Source organism: Bubalus bubalis, chromosome 4 (assembly GCF_019923935.1).
Source record: "Bubalus bubalis isolate 160015118507 breed Murrah chromosome 4, NDDB_SH_1, whole genome shotgun sequence".
Classification (NCBI taxonomy): domain Eukaryota; kingdom Metazoa; phylum Chordata; class Mammalia; order Artiodactyla; family Bovidae; genus Bubalus; species Bubalus bubalis.
In genome coordinates this window covers 87,871,026-87,885,420 of record NC_059160.1, presented here as the reverse complement: position 1 = coordinate 87,885,420, position 14,395 = coordinate 87,871,026, and the positions used below count along the sequence as shown (strand labels likewise).

General features: G+C 49.4%; 1 protein-coding gene across 1 annotated transcript in view; it reads left to right on the top strand.

Annotated features, from left to right (window-relative positions):
- VDR (vitamin D receptor) overlaps positions 1 to 14,395 on the top strand; it is a 57,957-nt gene that overhangs the window by 25,726 nt on the left and 17,836 nt on the right. The window contains exon 4 of the mRNA XM_006059446.4: positions 9,135 to 9,265. Coding sequence (XP_006059508.1) covers positions 9,135 to 9,265 — 131 coding nt within the window. The remainder of the gene's footprint in view (positions 1 to 9,134; positions 9,266 to 14,395) is intronic.

The following is a 14,395-nucleotide window of genomic DNA, read 5'->3' as shown; positions in this document are numbered from 1 at the left end:
CTTCCTAGGTGGAAGCAGTTCATGTGAACCCCCATCCTTCCATTACCCCTTGACATACAGCCCCCTGCACCCACCCATGCCCTTCCAGAGTGAACCTCCTACCATTGATGATCAGAGCTTACTAGTCCAAGAGACTGTCATGGCCTCCAGGAGGCCCAAGAACTTGGCCTCAGAGCACACACCCCCACCCTCTCCCCTCCGGCCACCATCCAAATCAAACCATCCCCTGGAACAAGGGAAATGACATCCCTAGTTGGACCTCCCTACTTGATCTGTGCACCACGACTTGCTTATCAAAGTTGGAAAGCTAACCTCAGAGTGTGGAGGAAAGCACACGCGTTCTGGTTTGGTCAAGGCTAGTTTTTCTGCGAGCAGCCTCTTCTCTTTTCATGTAGGCCCAGCAGTACCAGTGCAAATTGTATGGAAAAGTCCTGGAAAAGCTGGACAAAGGCTATTCCCACCTGGAGCCAGGGAGGGAGGAGAGAGAAGTGAGGAATGGCAGGGTGGGATTCAAAACCAGGAGAAGTTAGCATTTTGCATATTTTGGAGAGAGAAACAGAATGGAGCCTGGAAGAAGGCGGCCAAAAATGAGCTTCTATATAATAGTCTTGCTGGGGGTGAGTAAAGCTAATGGCAGGGCTTTCCATCAAAGAGAGGAAAGAGCAAATCAAGTCCAGAACAAGGAATCCATTTCCCTGAACTGGCACTGAGGGCAGTGTGAATCAGAGGCCTCAGGACTTGTGCGGTGGTCACCCCACAACTCAGGGACCCCTGGGCTCTATAAAGACAGGCTCCTGACTCACCTGCCCTCTGCAGCAGAAACTGGCAGGCCTGGAGTTTGATTGCCTTGAGCCACTGTTCTGAGGCCCCTTGAGTCTGAGCTGACTGATGGCCACTACTCCCTCCTGCAAGGCCTGGCATTATGGTCAGCAAGCTGCTTTTATCTTGCTTCCCTGTCCTCCGTCTACCTTATAACTTTACTGCCTCTGCCTTGATGACAGCCCAAGCTGCCCTTTTTGAAGAGCCAGCATCTCTGTCGTTGTTTGGCTTGAATTCCGTTTTATAAAACACGTAGTTGATCCTCATTGTTTGTGGAGTCCACATCTGCAAATCTGACGACCTGGTAAACTTTACTTGTCATCCCCAGATCAATACTTGCAGCGCTAGTGTTTCCGGACACGTGCTGAGTGGAGAAAAATTCCTCTTCTCATTGCACACGTTCCCAGGCAAGGTTGAGCCAGACATTCTGCCTTCTGTTTCAACTCTCACCCTGTGAACAAGTGTCCTGTTCTTGGTCTGTTTAGTGCCATCCTTTTTGCATCTTTGTACCATCTGATAGTGATTTCAATGTGTAAGGTGGCAACCAAGCATGGTGCTGAAATTCTTTCAGGTTCTCCTAAGCATGTGAAAGCTGGAAGGTGCCTTACAGAGAAAAGACATGCTAGACAAGCTTTGTTTAGACGTGGGCTGTAGAGCTGTTGGCTGTGAGTTCAATGTTAATGAGTCAACAACATGTATTAAATGAGGTACGTTTAAATAGATGCCACACATGATGCGAAGTTATTTACTGATGGATTGATGAAAGCATTGTGACCAGAGGCTCACAGGAACCTAATCCAAATTCTCCTAGGAGCGATGATTCAATATTTTCTGGCTCAGCATCCATGGTGGCTTTTTGAACGTAACTACCACAAAGAACAAGAATAGACTGTCTGCATGTAATTTCTCCTCCTCTCTCCCCTCCACATACTTCTCCTCCTCTGCTTCATCTATATACTATTTGATAATCTTCCGCTTTAGTCTATTTCAAATAGCTGTTTGAGAATTCCATTGTCAGTTGTATCTGTCTGCAGAATCCTCTTCCTGGGTAGGAAGGCCTCTGTCAGGAGGAGGTCCTTCTCTGTGTTGGGTACCGCATCCTTGAGAACACAAAGATAGCACAAGTCCTTGCTCTCCAGAAGCTCTCTCAGCCCTGCAAGAGCAGTTCTCAAGGAAAAAGCATTACCTTAGGGTTGAGCCACTGACTATATTCTAACCCCTGAGATATAAGCCCATTTGACCATTTAGTTTTCGATTGACTTCTAAATCAAACTAAATTGCTCTAGAAGTGAGTTGTGGTCATTTCAGCAAGTCTAAGACTCATAATCACACCAAAGTGTGATTATGGGGGTTGGTTGGTTCTATTGACCTATGGTCAAGAATTAGAGACAACTGCCAGCCAGTTACTCCTGCAAGCCACTTCATGTTGTTTCTACTTCCTGCTCCTCTGGAATACATGCAATCCATAGAGAAAGATGCTATTTCCAGTGAGAATAGAAGGTTGGCATGGACAGGCTTCTAGATGGTTATATGTCTTGGTAGTATGTTAGCCTAATATGTTAAAAGGCGAAGACATCACTTTGCCAACAAAAATCTGTATAGTCAAGGCTACTGTCTTTCCAGTGGTCATGTATGATTTTGAGAGCTGGACCATAAAGAAGGCAGAGCTCCGAAGAATTGATGCTTTCAAACTGTGTTGCTGGAGAAGACTCTGAATACTCATTGGAAGGAGTGATGCTGAAGCTCCAATATTTTGGCAACCTGATGCAAAAAGCCAACTCATTGGAAAAGACCCTTATGCTGGGAAAGATTGGAGGCAGAAGGAGAAGAGGGTGACAGAGGATGAGATGGCTGGATGGCATCACCTATGGCAATGGGCATGAACTTGGGCAAACTCTGGGAGATGGTGAGGGACAGAGAGGCCTGGTGTGCTGCAGTCCATGGGGTTTCAAAGAGTAGGACACACCTAGATGACTGAACAATGTTAACAACCAAATCATAAGCAAGAGCCACAGGGGGAAAATATGCAGATCTACTATAAAGCATAGATAGATAGATAGATAAAGATATATAGAGAGAGTGAGTGATGATCTGTGGATGAATCTCTGGTCATGAATGGCTTTGTCCAAATTCTAATATAAGGGAAGGTGCAAAAGATGAGAAGAAAATTAGAAAGACCCCTTTGATGAAGAGAATGAAGAATATGGTGAAGTTTAAAATCCTTGCCTGAAAGGCAAGCCTGAGAAACAGATTGCCGTTTGCCTCTCTGTGTTGTCGCCTTCCTCCTCATCAGGACTCCATGAAGCTGATATTTGCAGTAAGCGCCAAGCTGACAAAGACGATGTGGAGCAATGCCTCCTTATTTGTGAGCCCCGAGGTGCTCAGGGACCTCATTTATGACAGGTTTGGGGAAGTGTAGGCTGGTGAGGATCCAGGAACATGAGGAATGTTCTGGCTCTCAGGAAGTTCACCCAAATGATATTTGCAGGAGCTGTGATGTGAAGGGAGGCAGAGAAATGGGGCAGGTGTCCAGCGACTCAAAGTGCTTAAAGGCAGTAGAGTAAACCGATAGGCGAGAAGTGGCCGCTCAGGTTGTTCCTTGGACAAGTGAATCAGTCACCAAGAGGTCAGTGTTGCTAGAGAGAACTTTGTCCAGGTCAGTTTGGCAGCTGCTCAAGGATGTGAAGGGAAGAGAATGAGGGGGGTCATGTTCAGAGCAGCCAAGAGTGATGTTTGGAAGTTTGGGTGGAGAAGCCAGATATTTGGAGAGGGGACGCCACTGGAGGTGTCAAGAAAGGCAGCTTCCTGGACATGTGGAAGGTCGTACATTTCTTTCTGGTCAGTTTTATTTCTTTAGGAACCCAGCTCTCCTCAGGGCTCACTGGTGTGAATTCCCTCTCAGCGCTTCTTGGGAATCCTCTCTGTGTCCTGGCAATAGAGGTGCCCATGGGGAGGATGGGCAGAGGTCACCCCCACTTCCAACCTGCCCATCTCGGGTCCTGCCTCTGTCCTTCTCTGTCCTACATGAGTCCTTCAAATAGCACCTGCTTCCTGCCTGTGGACTCTAGGGGGACAGACTTTTGACACCTGCTTCAGCTGGAATTAAGATATGGTAGATTCATGTTAAAGACCATATTACATAAGAATCCCAGAGACTTTGGAATCCAACCAATCTTGATTCTAATGTCAGTTTTCACACTTTTTAGCTGTGTGACATTAAACAAATTATTTCACTTTCCATTGCCTTTTTGTATCACCTGTAAAATTGGGAGGATACCTATCCCACTAGGCTGTTGAGAGCCTCAGAGAGAGTATGTAAAGTGCTGGAAGAGAAGGCTCTTGATAAATGGTGCTTTTAATCACTGTTCCTTTGCAGTTTCTGAGAACAGATAGTCCTCTCCTATCCTCTCTTATGGGACCTGGAACATATGTAACTGTGATGTGTCAGCAAGGGTCTCTGGTAAAAGGTCCCCAAACAGGAGTTAAATATCAGATATGAGAAAGCAAGGGCTTGTCCAGGGAGCTCTAGAGACCCTCGTGTCAGTCAAGAACTCTGTGGGACCTGATTGGCACTCAGAGAAACTGGACATTGGTCGCTGTAAGTCACAGAGGGCTGTGGGTCTAGACATCAGAAGCAACAACACATGAAGCAAAGATATGTTTCGAGCCTCTCTACCTGTGGAGCCCCACACCATCCATGCTGAGAGTCAGTGGAGACATGCTGACTGCTTCCAGGGTCTCAGATTCGTATGGGAAGGTCACACACTGCTGTCTTCAGCCACCCGTCAGCACTCCCTCCCACTGCCCCTGCCTGCCAGTTCCTCTCCCTTCCCTTTATTTAGTGCTTAAGCACAAAAGGTGCAGTAAAGGTCCTGCTTCCTTTACTTAATCCTTACAACACCCTCTCTGTAGGGTTGTTTCCATTTTACAGATGTGGAAACTGAGACATGGGGAGATTAAGTGACTTGTCCAAGGTTGTACGTTAGAATGTAAGTCCAAATAGATCCATGTGACCAAAGCCTGTGTTTCATTTAAATTTTTAAAATAGTTATAAAGGGTGGTGTTTATCTGTTGCTGTATTTGGTCCTATGAATAACTCCTGTGAATGTTTTTTTTTTCTTTTTAGATGTAGACAGTTCAAAAGGGGACATAAGTGAAAAATAAATCTTCCCAATCCAGTTCTCAGGTCCCTACATGAGACTGGTATATCCATTTCCAGGATGAACTCCTGGAAATGGCTTTACTGTATGAATAAAGGCTCCATGCACTTTACATACTGGTAGACACAGGCAGATCTTGTTTTATTGTGTTTTGCTTTATTGCACTTTACAAATGTTGTGTTTTTTTTTTACAAATTGAAGGCTTGTGGCAATTCTGCATTGTCAGATGATAATTAATAGTTTTTAGGGAGAAAGTATTTCTTAATTAAGGTGTGTACATTGTTTTTATAGATGGAGTGCAATTGAACACTTAACAGAGCACAATACAGCATAAACATAAGTTTTACGTGCACTGGGAAACCACACATTTGTGTGACTCACTTTATTGCTATATTGGCTTTATCATGGTGGTCTGGAACAAAACTGCCATGTGGCAATATATACCTGTCTTGCTGAAGCGCTCTCCAAAAGAGGCCTGTGCGCCTTACCATCAACCTTCCTTTCCTTAAAGTTGGCTTTTCTTTTTTAACTCACCTGCTGAGAAGCCCTGGTGGTCACCACACACAGTGAGCCCCGTAGGTCTCACTATCAGACCACACAGACCTTTGATATCAGGAGCTCGAGCAGGAGCCTGCACCTGGACCAGGCTCTGGAATTTCTCTGACACTGGAGCTGCAGTAGAGACACAGCTCAGAGCTAGCACTTGGTCTTGGGCATTACAAGGTGTGTCTCTGCTGGCAGGGATCACCTACTCAAGAAGGACCCTCCTGAAAAATAAAAATAAAAAAGAAGGACCCTCCTGTCCCAGGCCTGAGACCCTGGCCCAGGCGCCTGATGCTTTTGTGGGCTGCCTGTCTCATGTTTTGATGAATTGGTCTCTGGCAGAAGAATCGGTCAATGTCCTCTCTCACCCCGGCTTTCTAGAAACTGCATCTATATTTAGCCTGGTTGCACTACCACTACCCCCCTTTCCTGAGCTGGGGTGTAATTGCCAACCACCCAGAGGATGAGGCTGAGAGCGCTTCTGAGGAAATGGGCTCCCATGGAAACCTGAGGCTCTTGTTTCTCAAAACCAAACCAACTCACAGGCAATTAGCTTTGGGAGGAAGGCAGGGCGAGGTCTGGATCTTGAGGACAAAGCGCAGAGCCAGAGCTGGCCAGTCTGGCTGCCCTGACTCCTCATGGGCAGAGACCAGATGACAGCCACACGTGTGCAAGTGGCTTGCACCTTAGAAGGCGGCAGAACAGGACGAGCTAGGACTCGGAGCCCAGGGAAATGGTCCTGGGAAACAGCCGACATGCCTGAGGGCTGGCTGCAGAACCCGGGCTCCAGGAAGGGCCTGGGTCTGCTGTTGGAGTTGGTGAGGGACGTTTCTGCCCCCACCCCCTGCCCCGGACGCTGAACCCCACAGCCCAGAGCATGATGATGTTCTTCACGAGGCACAGCCTCTGTCTCCCCAGCCACTATCCAGCTCCTTGCCTCTGATTCTGTCTGTAGATGAGCTGAGGGAGGGCTGGTTACTGCATGTTTTCATAATAATAATTTTAGAGCTCCATGCATTCATAGGCTGCTTTCTGCTATGCTCAAACAATGTGGAGACATAATTCAAGGTTGGTGGGTTCCAGGACAAGGGGTGGCAAAGGGTGAGAAGCCCAGGCTGCATTCGTACCCTGGCCTGAGCCCTGCTGTGAGGTCGTGTGCTTGACCACATCCTTCTCCCTCCCTTCCTCTCCCCCTCCTTTCCTCTCCCACTCCACCTCCTCCTGTCTCTTACTTCTCTCTCCTCGTCATGGTCTTGGTCCTCTTCCTCCTTCTCTCTCTATCTCAGTTCTCTTGGGCTTCATACTCCGAGTACACGGTTGAAAGCAAGGACACGGGCCCCCGCCCCCAGCATCTTTTAACCCAGCTCTGCACCCCTCGGAGTCCTATCCCAGCCTCTGTGGAGTCCACTCCTGTTGTCAGGCAAAGTCGGGCTGAGCGGCCGTCTCCAGCTTTCCCGGGTGAGGCCTCAGCTTTGCAGCATGAGAAAGATGAAAGGAAAAGGATGACGTTTCAAACTCTCTTTCCAAGCAAATTTGCAGTTGAGGGAAGTGCCCACCAAGGAGGGTCAGAGGTGGGGCCCGCAGAGCTTGAGGAAGCAGAGGCCTCGACAGGACACTGGGGCCCTCTCCCTCTGGGGCCTTGAGAAGCTCTCGGCCCCCAGTGCAGGGCTGTGAGAGGCTTCGGCTCGCATGTCTAGAGGTACCATGATGCATGTTCTTTTTGGTGCCCATGGCTCTCGAAAAAGAACAGAGTGACAGTGAGCCAGACAAGACAGTGGGTGGGAGGACAGGGAAGCCTCTCAGCTGCCTCTCAGCTAGCCACCCCAGGCAAAATGCCCAGCTGTTAAAAAAAAAAAAAGGAAATGAGAGTTTGCTCTAATTAGAAACTTCTGGCCCTTAAGTAGGTTTAGAGGATCACGGGCATTCTGGGGCCTGAGCATTTATGGTAACAGGTGGCACCTCAGGAACCACCAGGTGAGAAAGAGAGAAAGGAGTGAAGGGGGATCTGGTCCTGGAACACACAGATGGGTCTCATTTCAGGCTAACTGAGGTGCTTCCATGTTCTTCTGTTCCTCTGGGAAGCTGCGGTAAATGTGTGCAGGCACAAGGAGAAAGGGTTTCTCTTTCCATAGGCAAGATCTTGGGGATGCAGTCTTTCCCTGGGGGGTCGCTGCAGAGGCTGGCTGGGGGTAAACCACATAGCCAACACCCCCACTTCCCCGTGTTGCCCAGTCTGCTGGTGGCCCCTTGGGTATGAGGGCTGTGATGGGAGGGTACCAGGGGCTGAGGTCCAAAGCCAACAGCGGCTGTTTCCCAGATGACTGCGTGTCCTTTGCCTTGAGCTGTTCTCAAGGGCCAGCTGCCTGGAACCTTCTGCCTGTGGGCTCAGCTTCATCAACTCCTTGAATTTCTGGGGATGAAACAGTATCCAAGAAGCTAAGAACTCACATTCCTAAGGCCTTCCCTGGTGGCTCAGATGGTGAAGAATCAGCCTGTAATGCGGGAGACCCACGTTCCATCTCTGGGCTGGGAAGATCCCCTGGAGAAGGGAATGGCTACCCACTCCAGTATTCTTGGGCTTCCTGGTGACTCAGACAGTAAAGTGGTAAGCAATGTGGGAGACTCAGGTTCTATCCCTGGGTCGGGAAGAGTCCCTGGAAAAGGGAATGGCTACCCACTCCAGTATTCTTACCTGAAGAATCCCACGGACAGAGGAGCCTGGTGGGCTACAGTTCCATGGGGTCACAAAGTGTTAGACATGACTGAGTGACTAACACTTTCACACTCCTAAGACCCCAACTTGGGAGTCTTTATTCTTTGCTAAATTGCTTCACTATAAGAGGAACCTCTAGGAAGATAGCCTCTGCTGCTACTGCTAAGTCACTTCAGTCGTGTCCAACTCTGTGTGACCCCATAGATGGCAGCCCACCAGGCTTCCCCGTCCCTGGGATTCTCCAGGCAAGAACACTGGAGTGGGCTGCCATTTCCTTCTCCAATGCATGAAAGTGAAAAGTGAAAGTGAAGTCGCTCAGTCGTGTCCGATTCTGTGCGACCCCATGGACTGCAGCCCACCAGGCTCCTTTGTCCATGGGATTCTCCAGGCAAGAGTACTGGAGTGGGGTGCCAAGATGCCTCTATGCAGCCTCATAAAAGTCCCATGTGCTGTAGCTGGCAGCAGGGGAGAAAGCCAGAATTAGGAAAATGAACCTTTGGTCTTGCATACACACACAAAGCTAAAGGCCGTGAAAGCTGCTCTGCAGATTTCAGTATTTATAAAAAAAATTTTTGTTAGGTTAATTCACTTGTATTTCCTGTGTAATAAAAAAGAGAAGGAGGAGTAGAGGCCTTTAAAGGTAAATAAAAGCAAGGATGGGGGAAGAATCAGCAGTAAACAGGAGGAGGGCATGTTGGCACACATGGCAAGTCAGAGGGTTGGGCAGGGGTGGCCCCTGAGAGGGGCCAGGGGCTTGGCTGGGCGCCCATTCTCCCTAGGAGTCTTGGAGCCAGGGGCTTGGCCAGCAGGTCTCACGGTCACAGGCTCTCTCACGCAGGCAGGGCTGAGGGGCTGCGAGGTGGGTGACCCAGCGGAGGGTCCCTGCTCTCTCTCCGCAGGCGGAGCATGAAGCGGAAGGCGTTGTTCACCTGTCCCTTCAATGGAGACTGCCGCATCACCAAGGACAACCGCCGCCACTGCCAGGCCTGCCGGCTGAAGCGCTGTATTGACATCGGCATGATGAAGGAATGTAAGTTTCCGCGGAAAGGCCGAGGAGGGGCGGGGCGGGGGCGGGGTCAGGGGAAGGCACCGCCTTTTGTGCGTTTGGCCAGAGAGATCCGCTTGCTCTTCCTCTGCAGTTGCCATGATTTGGGGCCCCGAGTTGCGGCGTGAGTGGGACCCGCAGCCTGAGGCAGGGTGGCTGGAACTCCAAGGTCCAAGGGGCCCTGTGAGCCTCTCTGGGATCTGTGTGTGTGTCCCAGAGGCCTGGAAAGCGCCTCTCCGGTGCAAGGCCTGTGAGGAGGGACAGACGGGGGCACTGCCTTCCTGAGTCCCCACCATTAGGTTAATCTTCCTCTGAGACTTCATCGCTATTCTCACAGCAACCTTTTTCTTAAGACCTTTGGGGAAAGGATGAGGCTCAAGGACCCCAGGGTTCTTTGGGCTTTGGGGGATAGGGCTGCTGTGGGTGGGAAGAGGCAGGATTGATTGGGAGAAGAAATATTCAGAGCCTGGTTGTCGGGGCGGGGGGGGGGGGGGGGGGGGGGCGGGGGGGAGGGGTGTTTCTGCTCCACCCTAGCCTTCCAGTCATTCTGGCCCAGTGAGCAAATCTGAGGGCTGGTACCCAGAGCTAGGGCTTCCCAGGTGGCGCTAGTGGTAAAGAACCCACCTGCCAATGCTGGTAGATGTAAGAGATGTGGGTTCAATCCCCAGGTTGGGATGATCCCCTGGAGGAGGGCACGGCAACCCACTCCAGTATTCTTGCCTGGAGAATCCCATGGACAGAGAGGCCTGGTGGGCTACGGTCCACCAGGTGGCAAAGAGTCGGACACAACTGAAGCGATTTAGCACATACCCAGGGCTAGGTGGATAGATCCTGCAAGGGGAAACACCAAACTCTAGCAGGACCCTCTAGATCCAGATGAAGAAGGACGAGCAATCTTCTAGGACTTCCTGTCTAGCTCTGGGGTTGCAGGAGAGGACCAATGGGACAGGTTGACATATTCTGATTCACTGTTAAAAACAACTCCTGGAGTTTGCATCTGAGCTGTAGTATGAGTTACTTGGTAACCAGAGACGCCATTAAATCCAGTGGACCTGGGGAAGCACTGGCCAGGCCCTCCCTGGACTGGAAGCAAGGGCACTGAGCTGCCCTGAGCATGGGTACCCTCTGCACACTCTGCCCTGCCCTGTCCCTTGGCTCACCCCTGTCTGTGCTCTGTACCCTGATCCTCTCCAGGATCTGTGATTGTGTGGGTGTCCTGCTGAGCTGTGGGCTGAGGAAGCTCAAGAGAGGCACTCAGATGCATCCAGACCTGGAGGTCATCTTGGCTATGGGGCCCGTTCTGGGTGTGTGTAGGTGGGTGGGTACAGGCGAGATGTGTCTCGAACAAGGGAAAAGCCACAGGACAGGGCTGAGGGGATGGGAAATTTCCTCCTTGGTGAGAAAGAAATTCTTTGTTTTGAGGAAAACAGAAGCCTCCTCAGGCTTTGACAGGCTGTCGTCCGGTGGGCCACGGCCCCTCTCCTGATCCCAACTCCCCAGTCAACACTGGCAGTGCTGGAAGAAGTTTCCAAGCCTCGTTCCTCCTCAGCCCCACAGGAGCAGGCAGGCCTGGGCAGGCGGATCACTCCTTGCCTGGTCCCCTGCCCCACCCCTCTCCTGTTTATCCTGGAGCCGTGGAGGCTCAAGGCCTGGGTGCCTCATGGGGCTTCTCACATGCCGGTTCCGTGCAGCCTGCTCTGTTCAAGGTGCTGGGCTGGACACAGGATGCAGAAAGTGAAGCCCCTGCCCGCTCCGAGCACACAGCCCCCACAGGGCAGACAGCCATGATTCTAAGGCCCCAGCCAGCCAAGAATGGCCCAGACTTATACCTGGGATCCAGTAATGCTCTGCCACAGGAGTTCTGGTCAGGGCCAGCCTCAGTGATGTCCCAGAGGTGCCTCTCCTGGTATCTTGGAAGAAAAGAGATGTTCATCAGCTTAGAACAGAAAGCACACTTAGAAATCATCTGAAACCCAGAAAAGCAAAAGCACCAGGGTTGGGGTCAGAAAGCAAGTTGGGACTAGAACCCAGCTCCTTGTCCCCTCCTAGATCCCTCCTGGTCCCCATGAGAGCACCTCATCCACCATGATGAGCAGGTCTCAAGTGTTCCAGGGTGCCCTGGCCCCAGGAGTGCCACATGGTAGGGGGTCCAGCAACCCAGAAATGGATGCTCACCCCCAAGCTCCAGTCAGCTTTGTGCCTCAGCCACCCCCACCTCAGCTTCAGTCCCTGTGACAGAGCCCCATGGTCCCACGCTGCTCTATGCTCAGGGCAGCCCAGTGCCCACCCCTCTCGCCATTCTAATGCAAGGATGCTGAGCTCAGGATGGGCTAGCAGCGCTGAGCTCTTGGGGTCTATGCCCCAGAGCTCCAGGTAAGATGGAAATGTTGGGGCAACACTGAACATATTCTTTCCACTGCCCCAAAAGGAAGGTCCTCTGGGAAGAGCTCTATTTCCTGCCTCTGTTTAGCCAAACTTTTGGAGACCTGTCAAATGTCTGGCCTGGAACTCTCCATCTCCGATCAATCCCTAGGGGATCTGCTTATTGACTATCCGGGCTGGCTGTCATCCCCAAAGCCTAGCCTCCTGGAGACAACTGAGTGTCAACATTAGTAAAACCACAGCACACCCCAGGTCTCCTGTTGAAGGAAGCTGGAAACCCAGGCTCCTTTCTGGTGGGGATGAACAGGTGGCTTGTCCCTACAGGAGGCATGGGAAGGGAGCAGGGATGCAGGTGGGAACAAACATTTGTTGGCCACTTACTATATGAGTGTCAGGCACTAGCACCTTCTTCTTAAAATTTGACAACAATCTCTGAATATGTAATTACTTCTGTTTTTATTTTTATTTTTTGTAATAGATGGGCAATCTCAGAGACACTAAAATATCATGCCTCCGAAGCTAATAATCTAGGTCTATGTGCTTCCAAAGGCCAGGCCTGTGGGCTCCACCCCAGCATAACCCATTGGTCCCCCTTTCCACTCTCCACTACCCTCCTCAGTGGGCCAGAGCTCCTCCACTCTGCATTTCCAGGCCTGGGGCCCTAAGGGATGGACTGAAGAGAATTTGTTCTTACTGAAGACTCTCTGTCTCTTCAAGTCCAGGTTGACTTGATGTCCTTGGAGCCAAGACATTTCACAGTTGAATTCTGGCCTCTTGTAGACCTGGCCTGCACATGTGAACTTGTTTAATATTCTTATACATGGACATCTTTTCTGCCCATCATGAGCACAGTCTCTGATAGTAGGTGCTCCATAAATATGTGTTGAATGATTGAATATTCGCTCCCCATTGTGCTTCTTTGTATCTCTGCATCTCCTACTGATTTACAGATCAAGAAGATCACCCACATCTGATATTGTCAATGTCATTCATTTGGAAAAATTTTGTCTGTTTACTTAATGTTGTCCTTAGGCCACCTTTGGCAACTTGAAATGCTTTTAAGATGCTTGTGGTTTCAGATCTTGACTCCCTAACTTGATCATAGACTTCATGGAATTAGGGAACATCTTGCATGGGGTTAACTTCAGCAAAGCCCTTTGCCCAGTCAGACAGGAATTGAGAAGCTACTAAGCAGCCATATGGATTTCACAAAGTCCATGTACACAACTCATGCCCTTTATTCATTGACAAACCCATCAGTGGGCTTTTAACTTCAAAATGTGCCTCCTAGTGAAAAATACATTTCTACTGTTTAAGCTGAAAAAACACAAAAACAAACAACAAAAAAGTGTTCTCCTACATGACAGTAGTGGTATTTTTAGTAGCAATTTATTGAGAAAATAATTTTTTAAGGATTCTATGGAATTAACAACCCCTTTAAGCAAATGAACTATTTTATAAGTCACAACAATATCTGCATATGTGAGAGGCTTATAGCTTACCTCGTCCCCTGCCAACGTTGCCTGCAGGGAGGTCCATGGATTGGCAGCCTTCATCTGAAACCAGCAGATCTTAGTGTTTCTTCCTCTAGTGCTGCAAACAGGGTGATGGTTGCTATTTGCTAGAAATGATGGAGAGGAGAAATGCCATAAGGTTAACCTCAAATCTCTTAACATTATAAGTAAATCACTCACAAGCTTTGCTACTTTATGTAATCATTATTTTCGCACTCTTCAGGTGGATCAGAACACCTCGTCTGTCATGACTCCACAGCTGAAGACCAGGGTCTGGCTGAGCATTCATAGCTGATGATAGTCACAGGCAGTGTGGAGTAGTGGTCAGGACCCTGGACTCTAGAGCCAGACTGCTCAGACCCGACCCCAGACCTACCACTTGTTTGTCTGCTCCGTGACTTTGAGCAAGCTTGATAGCCTCTCTGGTTCTCAGGTCCCCTCACCTGTAAAATGAGGATAACAGCATCTGCCTTAAGGGTTATTATAAGGACCAAATAATGTGAGTTAATATGTAAGAAGTACTTGGAATAGGGCTTGGTACATTAAAAAAAAAACAACTTTATTTTTATTAACAATGTATTTATTAACGGTATTTTTTATGACATACCGCTTAATCACCAGAGTTTCTGGCTCCCAGCAGATTAGAAGTAACTCTTAAGGAGGATAAAGGTACACTCCAGTAAGAAGAGACAACACATAGCTTAAGACAGTGGGATAGACTGGTTGGAAGAGTTAACATAGGAACTCAAAATCATAGCAGGCTGAGTCACACAGTGCAGAAAAACAGACCCATATGGTTCTGAGGTCATAACGTTGTTCCTGCAAAGTCCAGTCATTATTCAGAACGATGCCTCTGAATCATCAAGCAAAGGTTACATGATGTTACAGGTGCTCCGTTACAAGGGGTTCTGTCTTGAAAATACTTGTCACAAGTATTTGAAAATGTAAACTTTGCTCAGCGATCTGGTGGACTGGCAGGTGGAGTGTGCCATTCTGAAATTGTAGGGGACGGGCATCGTTGGTGCACGTCCAGAGCCAGGAGGACAGCCAGCACACAGTAGGTACAGTCAGTGCTGATATGTTGGGTTTCCAGCGCATCAGACCACTGAGGATGCCCCACTGGGCTAGCCTTGGCATGGGAGATATAGGCACTGTAAGATGCAGCCCCCATCCTTAGATACCCTGCAGTTCCAGTAAAGAAGACCTTGAACTTAGGCTC